The 24,668-nt window shown below is 49.0% G+C and overlaps 1 protein-coding gene across 1 annotated transcript in view; it reads right to left on the bottom strand.

Moving 5' to 3' along the window:
- The window catches only part of LOC144268902 (antigen WC1.1-like), a 43,868-nt gene extending 19,536 nt beyond the window's left edge, over positions 1–24,332 (bottom strand). The window contains exons 1-4 of the mRNA XM_077824218.1: positions 24,269–24,332; positions 17,128–17,442; positions 2,688–3,007; positions 2,134–2,443 (exon numbers count right to left, since the gene is read on the bottom strand). Of these exons, the coding sequence (XP_077680344.1) occupies positions 2,134–2,443; positions 2,688–3,007; positions 17,128–17,442; positions 24,269–24,332 (1,009 nt within the window). The remainder of the gene's footprint in view (positions 1–2,133; positions 2,444–2,687; positions 3,008–17,127; positions 17,443–24,268) is intronic.
- Positions 24,333–24,668: the final 336 nt, after the last annotated feature.

The following is a 24,668-nucleotide window of genomic DNA, read 5'->3' as shown; positions in this document are numbered from 1 at the left end:
TTATTTGGGGTTTGGACCCCACTGGGAGTTGGGCATCTGAGTGTTAAAGACAAGAACACTTCTTAAATTGCTTTCAGTTAAGTCTGCAGCTTTGGGACACGTGTTTCAGACGCTGGGTCTGTGCTGGAGCAGACTGGCATGTCTGGCTCAGCGAGACAGGGTGCTGGAGTCCTAAGCTGGCAGGGAAAGCAGAGGCAGAAGTAGTCTTGGCACATCAGGTGGCAGCCCCCAAGGGGTTTCCGTGATCCAACCTGCCACAGGAGCTAATAATAATACTTCCCCACCTACTTCCCTGGAGTTTGGTGAGGCTTTATTAATGTCTGGAGAGTACTCTGAACACATAAAACTCTGCAGAAATGGTGAGTACTCTGGAGAATCAGGCCCTGAGGGTCTCAGGTTGCTGCCCAATCACCCCAAATAAGTCGTGAGTTGGGAATTTGGGCTTTAATCGTTGTAAGCACAATTTTCAAAAGCAGCTAAATGATGTAGGAGCTTAAGTGCCATTTTCAGAAGTGACTTAGGCAGCAAGAGGGAGCAGTCTGTATGGTTCTTGGGCTCCTATGTTACTAGAGAAAATAGGATTTAAGTCTCTAAGTCACTTAGGCCTTTTGAAAATGTTATTCTTGGGCTTCTAAGTGCCTAAGTCACTTTTGAAATGGACCTCGTAAGAGTCTGCTATCTCCTGGGGTGTTATGAAGACAAATTCATTAATGTTTGTGGGGCATTCTCACACTACTGTAATGAGCATAATAGAAAAGCCAATGAAGAAATTAATAATTCTGTATTCAGTGCAGTGTTTGTACGGTCTGTAGAGTGAATAAGGCCCTGGGTCACAGGTTGAATGAGGAGGATAAAAAGAAATATTCTACAGCTCCTCCATCCCCTGAGCACCATCTTCCCTGTGCACTGAAGGAGGCAGGACCTGGGGGAGGTGAGAATAATAGAATATGTTGATGCAATTAGACTGTATCATAATGTATATGCAGAAGGGAGGGTTGGGGACTGAATTAACATGATATAGATAACCTTAATTCTGGTATTTTCTAATTCTTGTGCCTTTGGCTTTGACTAAATGAACTAAATAATGCTGTTTATTTATTTTTATAAAAGCTAAATATTAGAGAGGGTCAACAACCAAAAATTTTTCCTGTGAAGTATTTTGAGTGCAGTATTTCAATTTTTAAACAGATCTGAGATACTGGGATGTGGAAATGGAATGAAAATTTTTGTTTGGACTCTAACTAAAATATTGATTCATTTCAACTTTTGGTAAATGAAACATTCAATTTTCCATTCCAGGTTTTGGATGTACAGGTTTGCCACTTCCTCCCCCTTTCTATTTTTTCACACAATCAGAATATTAGGACTGGAAGAGACCTGAGGAGGTCATCTAGTCCAATCCGCTGCTCATCTTTTCTTCCACTGTAAAAAGTTAGAAAAAGGTAAAAATGTGTAAGAAAGTAAGAAAGCAGGGGAAAAAATCTTTGGAGTTTTTTCAATTGGAAAAGTGTGAAAAAAGTAAAAAAAACCTCAGTGAGTGAAAGCACTACTTTCTCTGTGGTGGGCTACCAAAAATACCCCCAGGAACTCACGTGAGAGAAAGGAAATGCTGATATTCAGCAGTTTATAATTCAGCCAAACCTGGAAGGAATCTCACTGCAGGAGGAGAAGGCACCTCCCTGGCCCCAGCACTGACCCCTTCCCAAATTGCAAAGGCTCCAGCCATCAAGGAAGGTGCCGAGAATATTTTATCATAGAAAGTGTGAAGCAAGCTCCATATTGGGAGTCACTACCAGCTCCCCCTCTAATTACTATTGGAGAAGGCTGGGGACAATGAATCGGTGACATTGATGAAACCCGAAGGACAAAGTGCTGCCCCTGCTCCGCTGCCCTGCGTGAGGACAGAGTTGCTAATGTTTTTACTGGAGAATCCAGGGCTTTCCCCAGTCACAACCGTTCTTTTGTGATGATATTATTGACTTACATGTTATCTTTAATACATTTACTGTTATTTTCTGTGCTTTAGGATCTAGCTCCCCCTCCCCTTGCTGTGTCCTGAGGTTCCCCTGCTCTGGGGCAGCATCACACACTGAGGGGCAGGTGTCCTTAATCCAGCATCTCTCTTGCACTTACCTGTGCAAATCACACCGGCATCATTGTCGTGTGAGCACGGAGAGGCCCCCAGGGCAGTAACAGGGCAATGGCCCAAATGGGTTTCAGTCCCTTTGCAGTGAAATGTGTCTGTCCAGACAGAGCCAGTTCCCTTCCCAAAATACCCTCCTCCTGGGTTTGATACAGCGAAGCCGCAGTCCAGCTGACGACAGAGCACGTTGGCATCTGGTAAATCCCAGCGTGAGTCACAGAGGGTTCCCCAGGCACCAAGAACCTGGATCTCCACCCTCCCTGAGCACGCTGTGCTGCCGTTCACCAGCCGGAACCCTGTGTGCCCAGGGGAGAAGGGAGAAGGGGTTTAGAGAGGGAGCATTTAAGATATTTTATATTAAATAATAAAGAAAAGGAAAGTTGGGGGGATTGAACCCATTCCCGTTATATCGAGTTGTTTAGGTTTAACTAGAAGCTGATAGCTGCTTTGTTATCCCAGCTCCCTACAGAGTGAGATCATTTTTTTTGCTGCACCCTACTCTAGAATACACATGACTGGGATTTTAGAGACATTGTGCCAAATTCTTACGTGAGCATATGACACTTGCATCATTTGCATGTGAGCACGTCTGACTCCCATGTGATATCCTGGGACAGTACACGAGGTGTGACTCATTCCCTACACACTGGAATTCCTCAGTCCAGATTGGTCCATGTCCTTCTTGGAAATGAGCTCTTCCTGGGATAGATAGAGCTGTTCCACACTCTAGTCCATTACAGATAACACTGGCAGCTTTGAGATCAAAGCGTGCATCACAGATTGTAGCCCAGGTGTCTCCATGTCTTACTTCCACACGTCCTGAGCAGGCATTGTTCCCTCCAACCAGCTGGAGCTCAATGTGTCCTAGAAAGCCAATGAAGGATGAAAATTACAAAGGAGCCTTAGGGAGTTAGGTGTTCCACTGCCTTAGAACTTTGGCCAAAAGCCCATCCTGGTGCAGTGGGACAGTGCAGGCAGCAATTAGACATTTAAAAAAAAACAATGTACAGCAGATGGAGAGAGGGGAATTTAATAGCAATCGATATACATTGGAAGTTCTGAGATGTAGAAAATCGATAAGGGAAGCTAAAGCTATCAGGAAAAACTCCACAGTTGGCAGGGCTTGGAACAATAATGACCATTTTTTTCAGTATATTAGGAGTAAAGACAAACAAACAAACAAATCCTAACAAAGGTGTAGCCCATTACAAATGGAGATGGTAAAATAGTTTATAATGATGCAAATAAGACAGAAGTGTTCAATAAACATTTCCGGTTTTGAATAGAAGCAGGATGTGTATTCAAAGTATATGAAGAGGGTGAACCACTCTGCAGTCTGTAGGTAACTAAGGAGGATGTTAAACAGTATCTAGTAGGGATAAACTTTTTTAAAAAATCATCAGGCCTGAATATCTTATAAAATCTTGGAATAAATAGAAATGTAGGACTGGAAGGAACCTCACAAAGTCATCTAGTCCATCCCCTCACACCAAGACAGGTTTTGTATACCTAGTCCACCCCTGATAGATGTTTGTCTAACTTGTTCTTAAAAGTCACCAATGATGTGTGTGACGGGTTCGGTCACAGACACCCCCTTGGGACAGTCACCTCACATTCTGAAATTACCTCTGAGCCCATTTTCCCCGCCAGCTTGGGACTCCAGAACCCTGCCTTGTTGAGCCAGACATGCTAGCCTGCTGCAACACAGACCCAGATCTGGACCACACCCCAAAAGCTGCAGACTTCAACCAAAAACTGCTCAGCAGCAGTACCAGATTTAAGATGGATTTAAGATGGATGTCATATGAGACCTCATTGTTCATTACCCACAGGCTGGCCCACACGTACACAGGAAGGCTTGCAGGTAAATAAACAATCTACAACCAATTGTCCCAGTCAATCGGAGCCATCAAGATTCTAAACCACCATAAATGGCCCACACTTTGCATTATTACAATAGGACCTCAGAGTCATACTTCATATTTCTAGCTTCAGATACAAGAATGATACATACATACAAATAGGAGGAATATATTCAGTAGGTTATAACTTTTGTTATGGTACATTACATGAGACCTTTTGCATAAAACATATTCCAGTTACATCATATTCACACTCATAAGCATATTTCCATAAAACATATGGAGTGCAATGTCACAACGGGGATTCCACAACCTCCCTTGGTACCTTGTTCCAGTACTTAACTATCCTTATAGTTAGAAAGTTTTTCCTAATATCTGACCTGACTCTCCCTTGCTGCAATCTAAGTGGATTACTTCTTGTCCTACCTACCCATTGTAGAGAGAGAGCCCAAAACTGGACACACTGCTCCAGCGGAGGCCTCACCAGTGCTGAGTACAGCAGGACAATTACCTCCTGTGTCTTACATATGACAATTCTATTAATAAAATGCAGAATGACTTTTCCTGTTTTCAAAACAGCATCACCCATTTCAATCTGTGATCCAGTATAACCCCAGAACATTTTCTGCAGAACTGCTGCTTAGTCAGTTATTCCCCATTTTGGATTTTTTGCTTTTGATTTTTCCTTCCTAAGTCTAGTACTTTGTACTTGTCTTTACTGAATTTTAATTTACTGATTTCAAGCCAATTCTCCAATGTATCAAGGTCATTATGAATTCTAATACTCTCATCCAAAGAGCTTGTGACCCCTCCCAGGTTTGTGTCATCCACACATCTTATGAGTTTATTTTCTACTCCATCATCCAAATCTTTAATGAAAATATTGAATAGTTCCAGGCCCAGGAGAGTGATATTATTTATGTATCCATAGGAACACAGTGACCAGAGAGAGAAGTGTTCAGGCAAGTAAAGGCCAACGGGCATATGTCTTACGTAATCCTCAGCATTTCCCTCAAAACCTGGGCTGGCCCAACCTATCCCAGGTACCCCTGCTTCTGGGGACTGGGTTTCAATCTCCTTCCCTGCAGACCCTGCCTCTCCCTCTCTGTTCATCAGGGCTCTCCTTTTTATAAGTCCCAAGCTCTTTGTTTAACTTTCCCACTTGAAGGGCCCCTCCCCTCTCCCAAGCTAGGGGGGTTGTGCCCAGCTTGGTCAGAGGCAAAAGTTCAAAGGCCTTGACACCCATATTGTCAGTTAAGTACCAGTGACTGGGTTCTCTGCAACCATTGTCTGCCTTGCTGGGACATGTGGGGAGATCCAAGCAAGGAGTTACTCTTTGAACCCTGGTAGGAAATGGCAAAACAGCAATAAAAGAAACAGAGGTACACATAATATATGTAAACATACAGATATTTCCCATGGTCTTCGCAGGGGTCCTAGTGGACAAGCAACAGAACTAGAGGTCCCAGGGTGATGCTGTGAAAAGGCTACAGTGATCCTCGGAGGTTTAAGCTGGGGAGCAGTGAGAAGAGCTGGCTGAAATGCAGGATTTCCAGCTCACAGGAAATTTTGCTATTTCAAAACTTCCTGTGAACCAGAAATCCCCTCCAAACTTTCTTCTGGAAAAACCAACACATGGTGTGTCCGACATGAAATTTGCTCCCAGGGACACCAGCAGATGCTGAGTGAACTGACATTCTTGTCAGTTTCACAGTGCTAAGAGAAAAACAAAAATGTCAATTTCTCTTGCATTGCAGACTGCCTTGGACTGGGGACCCCTGGGCTTCCAGACTCCTGGGCCAGCTGGGGTCCCAAATAGGCAGCTGGCCTGGGAGTCTCAAAGCTCTGGGGTCCCCGGTCTGGTGTAGTCTGCAACGCAGGGCTGCCCCAGAGCCGCAGACCCTGGGAATCAGGATCCCATCCCAGGATTTCTAAATTCCCTGCTGTGGAGCTGGGAGCTGAGCCCTGGTTAAAGCCAGGACTCCCTTTTCCATGGCAGGGTTGCCCTGGAGCTGCAGACGATAGAAGACCAGGGTCTCTGGTCTTGGGGCAGTCTACATGGTGCAGCTATCCCAGAGCAGCTGACCTGAGAAGACTGGAATACCTGGCCCCAAGGCAGTCTGCATGACAGGGCTGGCTGGAGCTCCCCAAGCCAGCTGGCACTTAACCATGCAGGTTTCTGCCACAACCCTGCCTGTGGTCTAGAGAAAGTTCATTGCACCCGACTCACTTTCATGGGAAATGTCCAGTTCAACAAACCAGCATTTTCCAATGAAGCTCTATTTTGTTGGATAATTTCTGACCAAGGACATGATTTTACCTCTGTATACAGTATGGTGAGACCAATACCGCATCCAGTGTGTTGTCCACATTTTAAGAAGGATGTTAAAAAAAATGGAAAGGGTGCAGAGAAGAGCCACAAAGATGATTTAAGGGCTTGAAAATACGCCTTGTAGTGAGAGATTCCAGGAGCTCCGTCTGTTTATTTTTAATAAAGAAGACCAAGAGATGATGTGATTATACTGTATAAGTACTTTAGTGTAGAAGTACTTGCACAGGGACAAAACACTGGTATGTAGAGACCTCCTTATTCTAGTGGAGAAAGACAAAACAAGAACATATGGCTGGAAGTTAAAGCCAGAGAAATTCATATTAGAAGTAAGCCATACATTTTCCATAGCGAGGACAATTAACCATTGGAACAAACTAAAAAGGGAAACAGAAGATTATTCACTCCTGAAGTATTTAGATGAAGACTGGATGCCTTTCTGGAAGATGTGCTTTAGCCAAACAAAAATTATTGGGTTCAGTTCACGAGTAACTGGATTAAATTCTGTAGCCTGTTACCCAGGAGGCCAGACTATATGATCTAATGCTTCCTTCTGCCCTTAAAATCTATAAAGCTATGTATCTAAAAGGAAGTCAAGCACTCAAACATTCAGAATACCAGACGCGTGCTGTCCTCTGTAACCTTAATTAGCCCCTTTTGTATTTCCATTGTGATACTGTCTTTAATTACACGATCAAATGCTATTTTTGCCCCAGGACCCCTGCCTCACTCGGTGCACAGGACACGTGGTGCTGACTGAATGGGTGGATGGTCAATCGTTCTTTTTATACTCATTGTGCAATGTGTGGCCCCAGCCCTTATGTACTGCACATCATCCAAACTGAACTCCTAAAACAGAATTGTTCATTTCCTCACAGGCTTTTCTGTGGTGCTCATTCCTATGGTAGCTGAGAGCTTCACAAACTTTAAAAAATTTCTCTTCACAACACCCCTGGGAGGCAGGGAAGTGTTGTTATCTCCATTTTACACATGGGGAACTGAAGCCCAGAGACACTATGGCCAAAATGATCAAAAGTGTCAACTGATTTTGGGTGCCCAACTTGAGACACCCAGGTCCTGATTTTTCAGATTCCTTAGCATTATACAGCACTTAGTATGTTCAGAGCAGAACACCTACTGCAGGGGTGGGCAAACCTTTTGGGCCGAGGGCCACCTCTGGGTGGGGAAATTGTATGCAAGGCTGGGGCAGGCGGTTGGGGTGCGGGAGGGAGTGTAGGGTGTGGGAGGGGGTGCGGTGTGCAGGAAAGGGCTCAGGGCAAGGGATTAGGGCAGAGGAGGGGTGCGGGTGTATGAGGGGGCTCAGGGAAGGGGGTTGGGGTGCAGGAGGGGTGCGGGGTGCAGGCAGGGAGTTTGGGGGCGGGGTGCAGGAGGGGATCGGGCTCCGGCCTGGCGCCGCTTACCTATAGCAGCTCCGGGGTGGCAGCGGCACGCACCGGGGCCAGGGAAGGCTCCCTGCCTGTCTGCCCTGGCCCCACGCTGCGCCGCTCTGGGAAGCAGCTGGAACCACATCCCTGCACGGCCCCTGGGGGAGGGGGTGGACAGGGCTCCGTGCGCTCCCATTGCCACGCCCCCAGGTACCTCCCCCGAAGCTCCCATTGGCTGCGGTTCCCCGTTCCTGGCCAATGGGAGCGGCGCAGAGTGGTGCCTGGAGGCAAGGGCAACACACAGAGCCCTCTGCCCACCCACCCCCCCAGCCCGGGGTCCCAGGGACGTGGTGCTGGCTGCTTCTGCGGGGCCTGTGGCACTATGGGGGGCAATCCCGCGGGCCGGATCCAAAGCCCTGAGGGTCTGGATCAGGCCCATGGGCCATAGTTTGTTCACCCCTGACCTACTGACTTCAGTTTACAGCAGCACATGCTCAGCACTTCTGCAACCAGACCCCCACGGTTACAAGGGGCCACCCATAAAATGAGGAACACACAATTAATGACCACCTGTGAAATATTTGGTTTCAGAGACTTGCCAAGCATCACATAGGATCTCTGTGGCAGAGGCAGGGAGAGAATCCAGTTCCCCAGGACAGGATTCAGCTGCCTTAACAAGAGACCCTCCTTTCTCTTTCTGCAATCCCCTGCCTCACACACAGCACACTCTGCAGTTTCTGCAACCAATGAGGCAGGGTCCTACACAGACCAGCCTCCTTCGCGCCACAACAACCCTGATTCAGAGCCCTGTCGAGCACAGGCGTAGTTTGACTGCTATATTTGGGGGGGACAGACACACACACACACACACACACACAGACGCATGCTGAAGCCAGTTATCTTGGCTCACTGACTCTCCCTCCCCCCACCCCAGCCTGGAGTGGTCTCTGGGCTGCCAGGGCTGGGGGCGGGGCAGGATGGCTCAATGGGTGAGCCCCAGCTGCTGCTCTCTGCTGCAGCGACCTGAGCTTGGGAGCTGTGGCCACTCCAGCACCGGCTGTTGCAGAGATGTTGCTGCTCTGGGGCCTCCCAGGGCCGTTGCAGCCGCCTCCCTGCTGGGGCTGCTGCTGCCGAGGGGACGCCACATGCTGGGCTCCCGCTCCCCGCTCCCATTCCTCTCTCTCCTTCTCTTCCCATCCCACCCCCTTCACCTGCCCGCTGCCCCGTGCCCCTCCCCCTTTCCCAGTGTCCTCTGCCCCCTGCAGGCACTCACCGCTTTACCGGAAACGGGCAGGCACTAGGACCCAGGCAGCCGTGCACAGCTGCAGAGCGACAACCCGGAGCAGCTACTCTCAGCCTCAGGAGAAGTGGCTCCATCCCCCCCCACCCCCGTTCCCTGCACCGACCCCGCGTGCCCCCCCCATGCCTTTCCTCTGCCAATGCCCCCCTGCACCCTCCCAAACTATGCCCATGCTGTCGTCCTGTGCACTGAATGAGGCAGGGGTCTCATGGAGAAAATAGCTTCTTATCCTGTAATTAAAGACGGTATCTTAACGCAGATGTACAAGTGGGCCAAAATAAAGTTACAAAGACAACTTTAATTCTGCCATTTTGTTATTTTTTACAGCTCAACTTTGCAAACTTAACGTTCCTTAAAAGTAACGTTTTGTCCATAATTATCCTAGGTTTTTAAAAAAGCAAACTGAAAAAACAGAAGTTCCAAGATGCGGAATCATGCTGCCACCCTCCGGATGCCACTCGTCTCAGTTTTACCCGGACAGTCCGTTTTTTGGCTTCTGTGTCCGGGTGTCATTTAGGGTTGCCAGGTGCCTGGTTTTCGACTGGAAAGTTCGGTCGAAAAGGGACCTAAATGACACCTGAACCAAAAATCTGGTTTCCATGGGGGGGGGGAGGGCGGGGGGGGAACCAGGGTCATTAATCCGTGCCAGCCCCTGCTCAGCCAGGGCCGCTTCGTACCTGCAGGCCGGCTGCTTGAGACGATCCAGCGAGTGACGAGGAGAGAGGGGGAGTGAGCGATGAGGGCAGAGCCTTGAGGGGAAGAGGCAGAGAAGGGGCGGGGCCTTGAGGAAAGAGGTGGAGCAGGAGTGGGACCTTGGGGGAAGAGGGCGTTGCCTTGGGACGAAGAGACAGGGCAGGAGGTAGAGCCTCAAGGATCCGGTTACCAGCCATGAGAAAGATGGCAACCCTGTGACACCCACATGGGTCATCAGCAGGGTTGGAACCTTTAGATCCACCACAGAAACCACTGCCACTTGAGCTAGTGGAGTAACTGACAGTAGTAGTAGGTTGTCATCCTCTTTGTGGACAAGCACTAGAGGAGGATCAGAAAAGTTTTTTGGAGAGTTTGACAGATATTTGCTGACAGCAGGGGAATGGCAAAACTCAGAGATCCTGGTTCCATTCCAGGCTCTAGAGTGGTGTGTGTTCTGGTAGTGACAGACCCGTCTTCCCCTGTTCCCCGAAGCCTAACCCCTTCTGCCCCATCCCTTCCGAGCAGTCCCTGTAAGTTACATTGCTCGGGGGAAAGGGGTTGTTTTCACATCCCTGAGCCATGTAACTTACATCAACTTAAGCAGTAGTGTAGACAAGGCCTCAGTGTGCAGCCACACCGTCCACATGGACACTCGGTGCATGGCAGGACAGTGCAGGGTAGATTTACATCCCAGCTTGCCATGCACTAAATGTTCATGTAGATCTGCTCTCAGTCTCCCACAGCCCACTCTGGCTGCTTATTCCAGTCTCGTCACCCAGTTAGTCTTAGACTCCCCCGACACCCTGGTTCCTCATCTGGTCTGTTTCCTCACCCACCTCCAGTTCCTCCTCATTGGTTCCCAGTCCCAGACTCCTCCCCCAGTCAGTCCCAGTCTCCCCCAGCTCCACAGCTCCTTGCTCAGTACGTCACATTCTCTCTCCCCACCCAATCCCTGTCCTAATTGCCCTGCCTAGCCAGTCCTAGTCTCTTGCCCCCTCCTCCCAGTCCCAGGCTCCTTGCCCAGCCAGTCCCTATCTCCCGCTTTCTCTCCCAGTCCCAGTTTCTCTCCATCCACCAACCTCCAGACTCAGAATATTCCCCCTGCATCCTTATCCTCTTCTACTTTCCCCTGCCACCCTGGTCTGCATTCAATTCGGGTAGCTTCCTCCTCACACTGCCGAGGCCCAATAGGTGGATACAGTCTCCCGCATCTCCATTCTAGTGCCTGGTGCCACTCTGGCCCACAGCAGCCAGGAGCATAATTTCAGCATAATTTTATTGGTTACATATCTTGCCACTGCTGCAGCCCCTGTTGGGGGACCGTCACCTTCTTGCGGTGAAGGGGCTTGTGTGCTCCAATGAGCCTCAGAGCTATGTTGCAGGGAGATTCATTTTTCTTCAAATTTGGTATAATGAGAAGATTCCGGAAGACTTGAGAAATGCCAACATTGTTACAATCTTTAAGAAAGGAGATAAATTGGAGTGTGGAAATTATTGTGGCATTGACTTGCTGTCTGCAGCAGGGAAAATTCTTGCCCATCTCCTCTTAAACTGATTACTTCCCCTTGCTGAGGAAATATTGCCGGAATCTCAGTGCAGTTTCAGACCATCCTGCTGGACAACCAATATGATCTTCATTGCCCACCAAATCCAGGAAAAGTCTTGGGAGCAAAATCAGGACCTGTACAGAGCTCTCATCGATTTGACAAAGGCCTTCAATTCTGTCAATCGCGAAGCCCTGTGGGAAGGTGCTGGCCAGATTTGGCTGCCCTCCAAATTCTAGTAAAGGGCCTAAGGCATCTTCATGGTGAGATCACTGCCACCGTTCTCTGTAATGGCCTGGAGATGGATCCTTTCATCATCAAAACTAGGGTTAAGCAAGGATGTGTTATTGCCGCAACCCTGTTCTCCATGTATTTAGCAGTCATTTTGGTCCTTGATAAAGACCTCCTCCCCACTGGAGTTGACATTCAATATAGAATGGATGGGCTGTTTATTAATCTTTGACATTTCTGCTCAAAGTCTAAAGTCCTCAGGGTTGCCATTACTGATCTTCAAAACGCTGATGACTGTGTCATCATCACACACACTGAGAATGACCTTCAGTCCACACTGGATTTTTTTGCACACACTTACCGAAGCCTATGACTCTCACCCCATATCAAGAAAGCTAAAGTGCTCCATCAGCCTGCTTCAGGCCTTGCAAATGAGCCACCACAAATCACCATCGAGGGACAGACTTTGGAGAGAGTTGAGGACTTCTGTTACCTTGGTTGCCAACTTTCTCAAAATGCAAAAATTGACAGTGAGATCCAGCAGAGGATCCAGTGCACAAGTGCTTCCTTTGGAAAACTGCTCTGGTGCATTTTCACAGACTGTGACCTACGGGAGGAAACCAAGATCCAGGTATGGGAGACAATTGTTATTCCTACACCCCTTTATAGATGCAAAACCTGGGTGACCTATCGACAGCACCTCAAGAGTCTGGAGTGGCACCACCCACGATGCCTCTGGAAGATCCTTTGCATCAAGTGGGAAGATCGCTGCACTAACACCAGCATCCTCATTGAAGCAAATGTCACCAGCATTGAAGCAATGATCCTCACTCACCAACTCCGCTGGGCTGGACATTGTGTGCGGATGCCAGACTCTCGCCTCCCAAAACAAGCCCTCTACTCTCAGCTCACCCATGGTCGGAGATCCCGTGGTAGTCACAGGAAACCCTACAAAGAGACACTGAAAGCGTATCTCAAGAAAACGCATCACAAGCTGGGAGGAGCAAGCAAACAACCCATCTCAGTAATTTCACATCCTCCAAAAGGCAGTGGCCCGCTTTGAGAAGAAGTGCTTTGCCCTCGAAGTTGAAAAGAGAGAGGGAAGGAAGGAAAGAAAAAGAACTTTCTCTCAGCAGACAGCTGACCCGTCAGGAAACATCTGTACCTACTGCGGGCAGATCTATGATTCCAGGATCGGACTCCTGAGTCCTCTCAGGACCCAGATGTAAATCTGTGGTGGAGATCATCCTGGAATGGAGGGATCGCCCATGATGGTGATGCTGCTGCTTCAATCAATGAGGCTGTGGGCCTACAGACAACAGCCTCTGTCACTGTGCATCCCTGATTCACTCCCTGGGCACCATCCAGCCTGTGCACTGACTGAGGCAAGGACTTTGGCAGAGGAGAATGTTTTGGCAAAGTTTGGTATTAATCCAACCAGAAATGAAAACTGAAACTGGACGAGAAGGGATTGAGAAAGACAAAATGGCTGAGGTAACAGCTTTTATTGGACCCTCTCCTGTTGGTGAAAGAGACAAGCTTCTGAGCTGACACACAGCTCTTCTCTGTCAGATCAAACGTTTCTCTCTCTCCAACAGAAACGGGTCCAATAAAAGATATTGCCTCACCCACCTTGTCTCTCTAATATCCTGAGACTAACATGGCTACAGCAACACTGCATATCAGAAGACGACTGTCACTTTTGGGAAAGTTTTCTAGTATTCTGTCAGGTCAGCATCTCTCAAAAATTGCTTGGTGCAGAACCATCACAGCTCCCGTATGAGTTTGTTCTCAGTGATATCTAGTGCACAGGGCAGTTTGTCGACAGACGACTGGCTATTTCTGGAATAATTCTGAATGGATCCAATCTTGAGTCCTTTATTCCATTTCTACTCAGTTTGTACAACGCAAACTCACATTACAGTTGTGACGTTATTGCCATGAACTGTGACCGTATAGATCATTGTCTAGGGGAAGGTTGTAGTTTGCTGGTTATGATTACGCTGCCTGTATGTGTGTATCATTTTTGTATTCAAAGTTATGAATATTGGGTATGTACTTATTTGATGTTAAGTAGCCTCAGCGAAGCATTTGGTCGGCTTCTGGAGAAAGGACTATTCTCAGTAAGTGCCCAATCAAGAAACACTTAACTGACAATGAACTTTGGGAGACACCAATCCACATCTGAGCTTTCCTGGGAACATTCAAACTAACATGTAAACAATTGACAGGTTTCAGAGTAACAGCCGTGTTAGTCTGTATTCGCAAAAAGAAAAGGAGTCCGTGTGGCACCTTAGAGACTAACCAATTTATTTGAGCATGAGCTTTCGTGAGCTACAGCTCACTTCATCAGATGCATACCGTGGAAACTGCATGCATGAAAACAATGGCGTCTGCCTGCAAAAAGCTGAATCATTCATAGACATGACTTGCCCAGGTGACTGCAAACTCCATCTTGTGGAGGGGATTTTACACAGGAGGACAAGGGGCTTTCCAGCCACAAGAGAAAGACTATATAAGCCCCTGTTGAACTACCCTGCCAGCACGGCAGGGGTTAAAGGGAGCCTTTAGACCCAGCTAGCCCCACCCTGCTATACCCTGCAGCCAATGCCAGGGCTGGGGGGTAGAAAAGGAGAGAGCCTGGCTCAGTTGAGGGCTGACTGGAGAAGAGGCAGGAGCTATCCCCATCCCTACCTGAGGGGAAGGGTCACTAGCCGGGCAGCCACCAGAGCGTAATCACTGTCTCCCCAGCCAAGGGGGACTGTGGAGGAGACCTAGGAGCCTCCAGCAACTGAGGTAACTGGGTCCCTGAAGCCCAGAGATGTGGTGGGGTTCAGTCTCACCAAACTTACAGCTTCCCCATCTGAAGGAGCCTCAGACTGCAGCATGATGCCACCCAAGATCCACAAAAGGGTGCTATCGGATGCAAGCCACCCAGCAAATGGGACTAGAGGCGCCAGGCTCCAAACAAAAAGGACACTGGTATGAAGCAGCCCAGAGCAGAGAATTTAGATTCCCTGCTAAGAGACCACCCCTATTCCGGGGTTGATGCATTCAGAGTCCTGGGCTGGGACTTGGTAGAGAAAGAAGGCCTGGGTTTCCCTACCCCATTGCCTAAAAGATTGAGGGAAATTGATCTTCTAAACAAGGAGCTGCAGATCAGGAGTACCAACCACTAGGCAGCCTAGCCCTTCAGGGGCCCTGTTACAAACCTGAACTTTATTCTCACTACAAACATGTAGCTCTAGTTGAGATACAGATGCAGTTATACAGAAAGAACTTTTGCTCTGTTACCCCTTTGTTTGTGTACAGCTCCCTCCTCCCAGTGAGGTTCAGAGAAGGAAAAACTCTCTGTTGGGCACTTGCTAGGTGGGCAGCACAAGGCATTGTGCCGTTGTTATTTCCAGGTTAGGGGGGTTACATTGGTGAAGGTCGATCTGTTTTCTGCAGAGTTGCAAAGTCCTGACAATGAAGCTCATTTTCGTAAAGTTTCTGCCCAACCCATCTCTTTATTGTTTAAAAATACTAGGAAATGGCAGCTGTAAGCAGGGTCTGAATGAGTTCTCCCCTGACAGCTGCTGGGAGGAGGAGATACTTTGGGAGCAAACTGTATTTACTTGAACACACCTCCTCTGCCTAGATATCAGCAGATAGATCCATGTTGCTCAAAGTGATCAACTTGGCCAGTGTTGGGTTACAAATCACCTTGGTACTGAATGCAGAGGTAGTGAAATGTTATCAGTGTTGTTGTCTTTACTGTATGAGTAAAGGGGAGCAGAACTGTGCTTAACCTGTCCCAAATGAGGGGGTCATCCTCAGCTGAAAAGAACTTGTTAAGTCAGGGACTTGAATGCTAGACCTCTGTAAATCTAAGAGGGGTGTGTTAGCGAGAAGGTGTGGATTCTTCCTAAGGGTTCTCGGTCTGGTTTAATCTCTTTCTCCCCACTGTTCAAAAATAGAGCTAAATAGGTTGTATTGGTAGTCTTTTAACTAAGTTAAGTGCTTATTAGAACTGAAAACACTTGTGGTGGGATAGTATTTCTGTCCAGCCTGGTTTATTGAGAGCTGACAATCACTAGAAGCTGCGTGGACTCTCAAGAGACTGATATGTACAGGTCTCAGTAACGAGGCTGGTAGAGAGGCTAGGTGGCTGGTGAGTTAACCAGCCAGAGCAAGTGCTCAGATGGTAGAGCAAGCAAGGTGTCTTCTTCCCTGGGTAGAAGATGAACTTTCACAGATGGACCTCTGGACTCTGGGTCTTCACTGACCAAGGACAACCACTGTGAGTGGGGTTTCACAGATGGTGTGAAGTGGGGTGTGATGAAGGAGCGGAGAGGGACACAGAAAAGGAACTTTTGGTTGTAGAACTCAAGAACATGAGGTGGAAGGTGCTGCCCCACGCACGCTGGGGTGGGTGCCCTGCTCAATTTTATGTTTATGAATCCTGCTTGCAGCATTTTCCCTAATGAATGTCACGTGATTTCCCTCCTTTCATTAAAAGTTTCTTTTCTACACGCAGACTCTGCTTGCAAGTGGGGAAGTATTGCCTCTCTAAGGCACCCAGGGGTGGTGTGTAATTTTCCAGATTACTGGGAGGGGGCTCAAACTGGTTCTGTGCCATATTGTTGAAAAGGAACCCCTGGATATTGAACCAAGCCCTGGTTGCTGCTGGCTCCACCTGGCAGAAGGGTGACACATATAACACCGCCCCCTCCCCGCCCCCCGCTAACCATGTGAAGAGAACGTTGAGGTGTGTCACTGAAACACTCAAAATCCAGGAAAGGGTTGAGATTAAACCCTGCCTTGAGCTCCAATTTCCAGGGGGAGCTGCTAAAACTTTTGGAACTATAGGGAAATATTCTACTCTTCCTTGTGCTGTTTCAGGGGAAGATATTATTCCTACTAAATGTTAAGAAGAGAGAACTTACAAATAAAACTTATAATGGGTCTGTAGCTGTAATGTTAACTATTCAGTTACAACAAATGCCTCCATAATATGATATTCCTGTGCTGTGTAGGATTGAGGTATATTTTTGGCTGAGCTCTCTATTCTACTCTAGATCTACAGGGTATCAGAGATTATGAAATTTTCTGTTACTGGTTGGTCCAAAATGTGAGAAGTAACAGAGCAGAGGGGGGAGTGATTTCGGCAAAATCTAATTCTGGCCAAGCTGGGAGAATCTACCCCTTCCTTAGTCACCCTATGAGGGTGGCAAAGGGGCTACATACATGCCCCAGCCTCTGTTCTTCTGTGGTTGGGTGTCTGGGTCTGCATTTTAGCATGAGTGTAACATTTTCAAAAGTGTCTCAGCGACTTAGGAGCCTACGTGACATTTTCCTTTTCCATTTTCTCTCCTATCTGCATTTTTAGACCCATTCAGAGGGAAAGGGAAAGGAACAATGTGGCACTGAAGCAACTGGAAATGAGATAATGAAAATGCTTCACACTCACACAGGGGGCTCCCCAATGGCCAGAGACATGAACAGTAATAATTACAGTTCAGTAATGACAATAATTACAGGACTTGCTCTGCTTTTTGTTCATTTCTTGTTAGGGTCACAGGCACACAACACGCTGTGGGTTCCAGCCCTTTTCTCTCAGGGGATTTGCTTTTCAGGACAGAGGTGGCTGATTCTTACCTGAACAGGTCACTCCAGCATCCTCTCCATGACCGCAGTTATGCACTTCCCATCCCCTGTTCCCGCACTGCCAGAGAGCAGACTCGGTACCAGCACAGGTAACGTCATCAAGCCAAATTGGTCCATTTCCTGCTCCAAAATGAGCCCCGCCAGGGGCACTGACAGCAGCTCCACATTCCAACTGCTTACAGACAACCCCAGCATCTCTCACATCCCAGCGATCACTACACACCGTCCCCCACTGCTCCTGGTGTTTAACCTCCACTCTCCCGGCACAGGGGCTGCCTCCATCCGCCAGCCTCAGCTCATCAGCACCTTCAAAGAGAGACACAGCGCAGGGTCAGAGCAGCAGGGAGCCCCCTCCCCAGCATTATCACAGCAGAGTCGACGCCCACCAGCAGGGGATCCGCACTCAGAACCAGTAGAATGGGACCTGCCCAGAGCTGCCTCATGGCGCCACCTTCTCAAGTCTCAGGGCCTCGCACTCAGGGCTGTCACTGCTGCAGCTCTCCCCATTTTATCCCCACTCTGGTGGTTTGGGGAGTTTTTACCTGTCTTGTGAGAACACGATGGAAGGCGCCAACTCATGGAGTTTCCCTTACTCCAAACGGCGCCGTCTCCTGTCACTGTCACTGGGGCTGAAGGCAGCGAGATGGTGGGGAGATGGTCTGCAGTGGGGTAACAGGGAGGCAGGAGACAAAGTCGGAAGGGAGGGGACAGGGATCTGAAAGTGGGGCAGGAGGGAGCAGTGGAGATGGAGCACAGGGTGATCTGGATGGGGGAGCAGGGAGCATAGGGCTGGAGTGGTTATTGAGCAGGAGGGAGGAGAAGGGGGTTTAGAGAAGCGGGTCTGCATGGAGAGGTGGAGAGAGGAGGGGTCTGGAGTGGGGGACAGGAGTGAGAAGTGAGGAGGGGTTGAGGAATCGGGCAGGAGGGAGAGAGGGGGAGTGGGAGAGAGCAGAGAGGGGGCAGAAGGAGGCATGGGAAGAAGAGGGGGTTCTAAAAAGGGGGGAAGAAGGAGGTGGGGTGGGGAAGGGTAATCATGTGTAGGGGAGGAGGGAGGGACTCTGAAGCAGGGTAGCAAGAGGGTGAGGAGGGGAGGGGTGTGGAGCAGAGGATGGGAGGGAGGGGAGGTAGCCTGGAGCAGGGGGAGATGAGGGAGAGTTGGGAAGGACGGAGGAATCTGGATGGAGTGTGCGGAGTCTGGCACTGGTAGACAGGAGGGAGGGGAGCGGTTCTGGAGCAGGGGGACAGGAGGGAGTATTGGAGTCTGGAGTAGGCATGGGATGGGGTCAGGAGTGTGAGGGGGCAGGAGCAAAGGAGAGAAGGAGAGGGGGCTCTAGAACGGGGGCAGTACTTTCCTGCCTCAGGCAGAGAAGTTGCAGGGGTGGGGTGGGGGAAGCCTGGGAAGTGTTGCTGTTTGCAAATGGCTAAATCAACCCTGCCCTGTTACGGTGACATTATAGCAGATGTGAATGGCTGATGTCAGTGTGACGGTCTCCAATATCTGTAACTCGCCCCTGAAAAGAAACAGAAGTTCTGTGTGTGACTGTGAACTAAGCTGCATGAATTAGCTCAGTGGCTGTCCAGCTATTTCCCAGTCACCCCTTGGTCTCTCAGAGGAACTGAACCAGGAGGGGAGAGCGAAGGCAGTGCTGGGCAATGGCCGGCAGTTCGCGTCTCAGGGGTGAGGGGAGGGTAAGCGCAGTCTCCAGCTGAGCAGCCAGGGGGAGTTGTGCCGTTTGGGTGCATTAAATGGTGACTTTTCAGTCTGCAGTTCTCACCCCCACGCTGGCAGAGGAATAGAGGGGGGTTCGACCGTTCAGAGACAGCCTGAGTATCATGACCGGATGGTTTTTATAACCTCGTAATTTTTGTTCTGTGGCGCTTGGCATTACAGTCTTGTGCTCCCCACAGGAGTTTCCTCTCCCCACCTCCCCACACATTTCCCTCTTCCACTGGTCTCTTCCCACCTGCCTCCCCTGGGCTCTTCCCCCTTCTCTTCTCCCCTTTCTATCTGGCCTCTCTGCCCTGCATGTACAGGCTGCTCCTTCCCCACATGAGAAGCAGACTCTGTCCCCACTCCCTGACACTGTCTTTTCTCCCAGTAGCTCTGAGCTCCACCCCTGCCCTAAGTTGTCTCTACAGCTGTTTGCATTTCTGGGGGTTGTGAAAAGGCAAAGCTGGCTGCTGGGAGGGAGGCAGTTAACAGGGAATGTGAGGAGGGGCCACTGCCTGCCACACAATCCTGGGATATTGGCTGGGAGAACTGGTCCACAGGACAGCGTGTGAAAAGCCAGAACTGTCACTGAGACTGGGAGCAAGGTGCAGGCATCGTTACAACGCCCAGGAGTTACAGCTGCATGCAGAGTTCCAGTGTGACCCCTGGAACAGGCTGGTTGCAGCGGTGGATGGCTGAGCCAGGGACACCGTGTTTATGGAGCCTCCATGGAGCTCAGAGAACAGTGCAGTTCACACCAGTACGTGGCCAGACCATCCTCCTCCTTTAATGCCAAGGAAATACAAAACTCTCACTTTGCTGCTATCCACAGGGGCATTTATTCAGGTACGGCTCACTTCAGTGCAGTCCCACAGGCAACACATGGGGCCTGATCCGCACTGAGAAAAATAGGGGATTTTTTTCATTGGAATTAACTCCGTGATGTTCGCTTGTGGCAGGACCCAAGGCTGCAACACTGCTCGAGCTAGGTGCACACACAGTTCTGTTTCCCTGCACTCAGTAGAAACTAAGAACAGCCGACAGTTTCCTTGCTCAGAAATCCCCCAGCCTGCCCCTCCAGTGAGCTCCAACTGGCTTTGTTTCTTTTCTGCTTCCAAGATCCCGGTCACAACTCCTTCTACTGGCTTCTCCCCCCAACAGACACATTCTGAGACCAGTATCCTAGCCCCTGTATTGGCAACAATGGAAACCCCTGGCTTAGCTCTGCCCTGCCCCTGTGCCCAGTGCCTTTGGCAGTAGCCCCCACTGTCTGCATCTGTTTTTACTACATAAAGGATCTTGATTGCTCCGTCTGTTGAGCCTAAAAGAGAGTTCTCGCCCTGCCATTGGCTTTCATGAGGTCTGTGATTGTCTTAGGGTCGAAGACTCCCCAATGGCAGCCATCAGCACCTTTCAGGATAACAATCACATTTACATACTGCACCTCTCATATACTGGCTCCACTTCTGTGACCCAACTTGGAATAATGACCCCACCCAGCACTCTGAACATTGGGGAAGTTCAGATCTGGGTCTGGGAGTGAAACCTGCAGCTTTGGCCCACCCCTGATATATTCTCATTTGTTGGCCTGAATTTTACAAATTAGTTTTCCCGCACAATGTAAAGAGGTCAATAATTGTGAAACACGATCTTCTGGCAAAGATTGACCTGACCTCTTCTTAGAGCTCAAGGAGGAGAATTGGGGCACTGAGGGAAACGGAAGAGTAGCTACATGGTCATATCCCCTGTATTGTAAACTCCCCCACATCACTGTGTCATGTGAAGCAAACTCAGATTTCCAAGAGAAAATAAAAAAATATGAAAGAGATGATGCACATTTCCTCAGCAATCAAACAAAAATACTTTGAGCTGAGCTTGTGCTTGGCATCACTATAGGACGTTATCCCACAAATAGCTGGAGAGTATTTTATGCTCCCCATGTCACTGTGTCTGCATCATATGAAGCAGTCAAATTTCCCATAGAAAATAAAAAATATTCAGGGGATGATGAACATTTCCTCAGCAATCCAACAAAAATACACTGAGCTGAACATGTGCTTGGCATCACTATATGACACCATCCCACAATCGTGCAGTAATTTGTCCCGCACGTGGTAATAATTGTCCGTCCCCTGCAATGTCAGTCTGATCAGCAGAAGTCACCACAGAATTCCATGCTTTCCGGTCATGTACAGCTGTGTCATGGGCTCTAATCCCAGCACATTATATAGGAACTTCTTGGGAATCTGAAATATAAACTCCAGGTAACCTGCTAGATGGTTGGTTTGCTCAGGATTTTCTGGGTACGAGCCCCCTACTCAACGCACAGTGACTGAGCTGTCTGTGAAATATACATCAGGACAGGTTTTTCCTCTAAGGGTATGTCTACACTACGAAATTAGGTCAAATTTATAGAAGTGATTTTTTTAGAAATCGGTTTTATATATTCGAGTGTGTGTGTCCCCACAGAAAATGCTCTAAGTGCATTAAGTGCATTAACTCAGCGGAGTGCTTCCACAGTACCGAGGCAAGTGTCGACTTCCGGAGTGTTGCACTGTGGGTAGCTATCCCACAATTCCCGCAGTCTCCGCTGCCCATTGGAATTCTGGTTTGAGATCCCAATGCGTGATGGGGCTAAAACATTGTCGTGGGTAGTTCTGGGTACATGTTGTCAGGCCCCCCTTCCCTCCCTCCCTCCGTGAAAGAAAGGGCAGACAATCGTTTTGTGCCTTTTTTCCTGAGTTTCCCGTGCAGATGCCATACCACGGCAAGCATGGAGCCCGCTCAGCTCACTGTCACCGTATGTCTCCTGGGTGCTGGCAGACGTGGTACTGCATTGCTACACAGCAGCAGCAACCCCTTGCCTTGTGGCAGCAGACGGTACAGTAGGACTGGTAGCCGTCATCGTCATGTCCGAGGTGCTCCTGGTCACCTCTGTGAGGTCAATCAGGAGCGCCTGGGCAGACATGGGCGCAAGGACTAAATTTGGAGTGACTTGATCAGGTCATTCTCTTTAGTCCTGCAGTCAGTCCTATTGAACCATCTTATGGTGAGCAGGCCGGCGATACGAATTGCTAGCAGTTCTCTTGTACCATTTTCTGCCGAGCAGCCATGAGATGTGGATGGCGTGCAGTCCTTCTGCACCATCTACTGCCAGCCAAAGATGGAAAAGATAGATGGAGTGTATCAAAACAAGAAATAGACCAGATTTGTTTTGTACTCATTGCAACCCTGCCCCCCGTCTAGGGGACTCCTTCCTCTAGGTCACACTGCAGTCACTCACAGAGAAGGTGCAGCGAGGTAAATCTAGCCATGTATCAATCAGAGGCCAGACCAACCTGCTTGTTCCAATAAGAACAATAGCTTAGGTGCACCATTTCTTATTGGAACACTCCGTGAAGTCCTGCCTGAAATACTCCTTGATGTAAAGCCACCCCCTTTGTTGATTTTAACTCCCTGTAAGCCAACCCTGTAAGCCATGTCGTCAGTCGCCCCTCCCTGCGTCAGAGCAAGGGCAGACAATCATGCATCTGAATTGAGAGTGCTGTCCAGAGCAGTCACAATGGAGCACTCTGGGATAGCTCCCGGCGGCCAATACCGTTGAATTGTGTCCACAGTACCCCAAATTCGACCCGGCAAGGCTGATTTAAGCGCTAATCCACTTGTCAGGGGTGGAGTAAGGAAATCGATTTTAAGAGCCCTTTAAGTTGAAATAAAGGGCTTCATCGTGTGGACGGGTGCAGGTATACATAGATTTAACGCTGCTAAATTCGACCTAAAGTCCTAGTGTAGACCAAGGGTGAGACAATAATTTAGACTGACCTTGCTGATTGTCAAGATCAGGGTCAGTTTCTCAGGCTGGCGCAGCAGCACATCGGGTTCCCATGAACCAGCTAATGCTGAGCAGTTCACTGCCCTGCCAGACACATGGATCATTCTTGTGCTGCTAACACCAGCCCAGCAGGTTCCAATCACTGCATTATTTGAATCATATCTGGGTCCCACATTCAATTTGAATCCTATTGCTGATCAGTTTTGGAGTCCTTGGGCCAGATTCACTCCCTAAGATGCACCAGCACATGCTGATGTACCTCATGATCTGCTCCTCCCTCCCGCATTGCTGTTAAATCTTCCTGGAGCTGGGACACTGGGTAGCAAGGAGCCTGCAGCCCTCTCTGTGCTGGAGGAATGAGAGCAGCCCTGAAACTGGGCAGGGGTGGCCTTGTGAGAATGAAACTAATGTGGCCATGAGAGGCCCTGATGCAGCACCTCTGCCATGCAGCTTGTGCTGGTCGGGCTTCTCTAGTATCCGACTAGGATTCAAAACTTCTCTGCTCCAACAGAAACCCTGGGGGAGGGAGGCAGGTCTCCTGCAGGATAAATCTTCCTGCTGGCAGAGCTTCCGATACCCCCATGGGAACAGGGCATTGCACACTGCACCTCAACACATGCACACCCCCCTTCTCTGGGAGGAATCAGCTCTGGGTTTATTTGGATAAATCCTGCTCACTTCAAAATTGCAAAACTTATACTGGCCTCAGTGAGTGAATGGGGGAGTGAGGAGCCAGGACTTGGCCCTTGGAGCTGTTGGATTCTGGACCAAACAGACATTTCTGTTGGATCCCAAATTATTGATGTATTTATTGGGATTGAAATTACTAAAGGGATGCCCAGCCAAGGCTCTAGGCATCTGGACGGCATGGATAACACTCAAATCCTTGCAGCATGAAGTGACCATTTCAACAGGAACTCAGCCAGACAGACACCCACAGAAACTCTTTCCCACCCTTTTCTCATTATGTGATGCACAGCCTAGGTCCTTCCCACCCGCACCCCCAAACAACTGTCTCTTGCAGTGTGCCCAGAAGGTCACCAGATTTGGGCTATTTTGGCCCAAAGGGGACAGGAAGTTTCAGAGTCCTGGAGGCCTCACAGACAGCACCCTGCCAGCCACCCCTCTCCTTTATAAAAAGGGGGAACCAGCTCAGGTGAACCTGCTAACCAGAGCTGTGGCAGTACGTCATGGGGAGAGAGGGGATCTCTCAGGGAGGCTGGTCCCAGACCTTCAGGACTTTACAAATCATCACCAACACCTTAACCTCCACCCAGAGATGGGCAGCTAGTGCAGACCCTCCAGCACGGCTGTAACATGCTCCCAGCGAGATGTGCTGATCAGTGAGTCGTTGCTATTTGCACCAACTTCGTTCTCTGAATGGTTCTAAGGTACAGCCCCACATTAGGGTCATTTGAATAGTCCAATCTCAAGGTTACAAACACCTTGATAACAGTGGCAAGGTCTAATCCCGAAAGGAAAAGTCATAACGTCCAAGCCAGGTACTGATGGTAAAAAGCTGACTGTAAAAGTTACCACCCTCGTTCCAGTTAACCCAGCTCCCCTGGTGAAACACTGAGGAGACTTACCTGCAACGTCCTGAATTATGAGGAGAAGAAGCCACAGCACTGGAGTGGAGAGATGTCCCTTCATTGCCAGCCAGACTTGCTGTCCCCTCACTCACTGCACTGGCTGCCCCTAAACACCTGCCAGGGCTCCTCTGTGTCTGACAAGTGACAACAAAGCAGGGGAAGGGAAATAAATAGATTCAGAGACTGGCATCAGCTGCGGGAAGGAACCAATAGCAAACCCACCTGCCTTTTTAGTTATTATCAGTGGTTTTATCTGTGACTTTATGCAGCTAAAACATCCAATAAAACTTGAAAGCAACAAACATCACCATATATGAGTGATGAGCCCCCTCCTGATGTCAGGTTTACCACAGCCTCAGATCATTGGGTAACCCCCAATCTCTGGAGCCGGAAGGAA

Source organism: Eretmochelys imbricata, chromosome 1 (genome assembly GCF_965152235.1).
Source record: "Eretmochelys imbricata isolate rEreImb1 chromosome 1, rEreImb1.hap1, whole genome shotgun sequence".
In the NCBI taxonomy this organism is placed as follows: Eukaryota; Metazoa; Chordata; order Testudines; family Cheloniidae; genus Eretmochelys; species Eretmochelys imbricata.
This window is presented reverse-complemented; position numbering and strand designations above follow the sequence as displayed.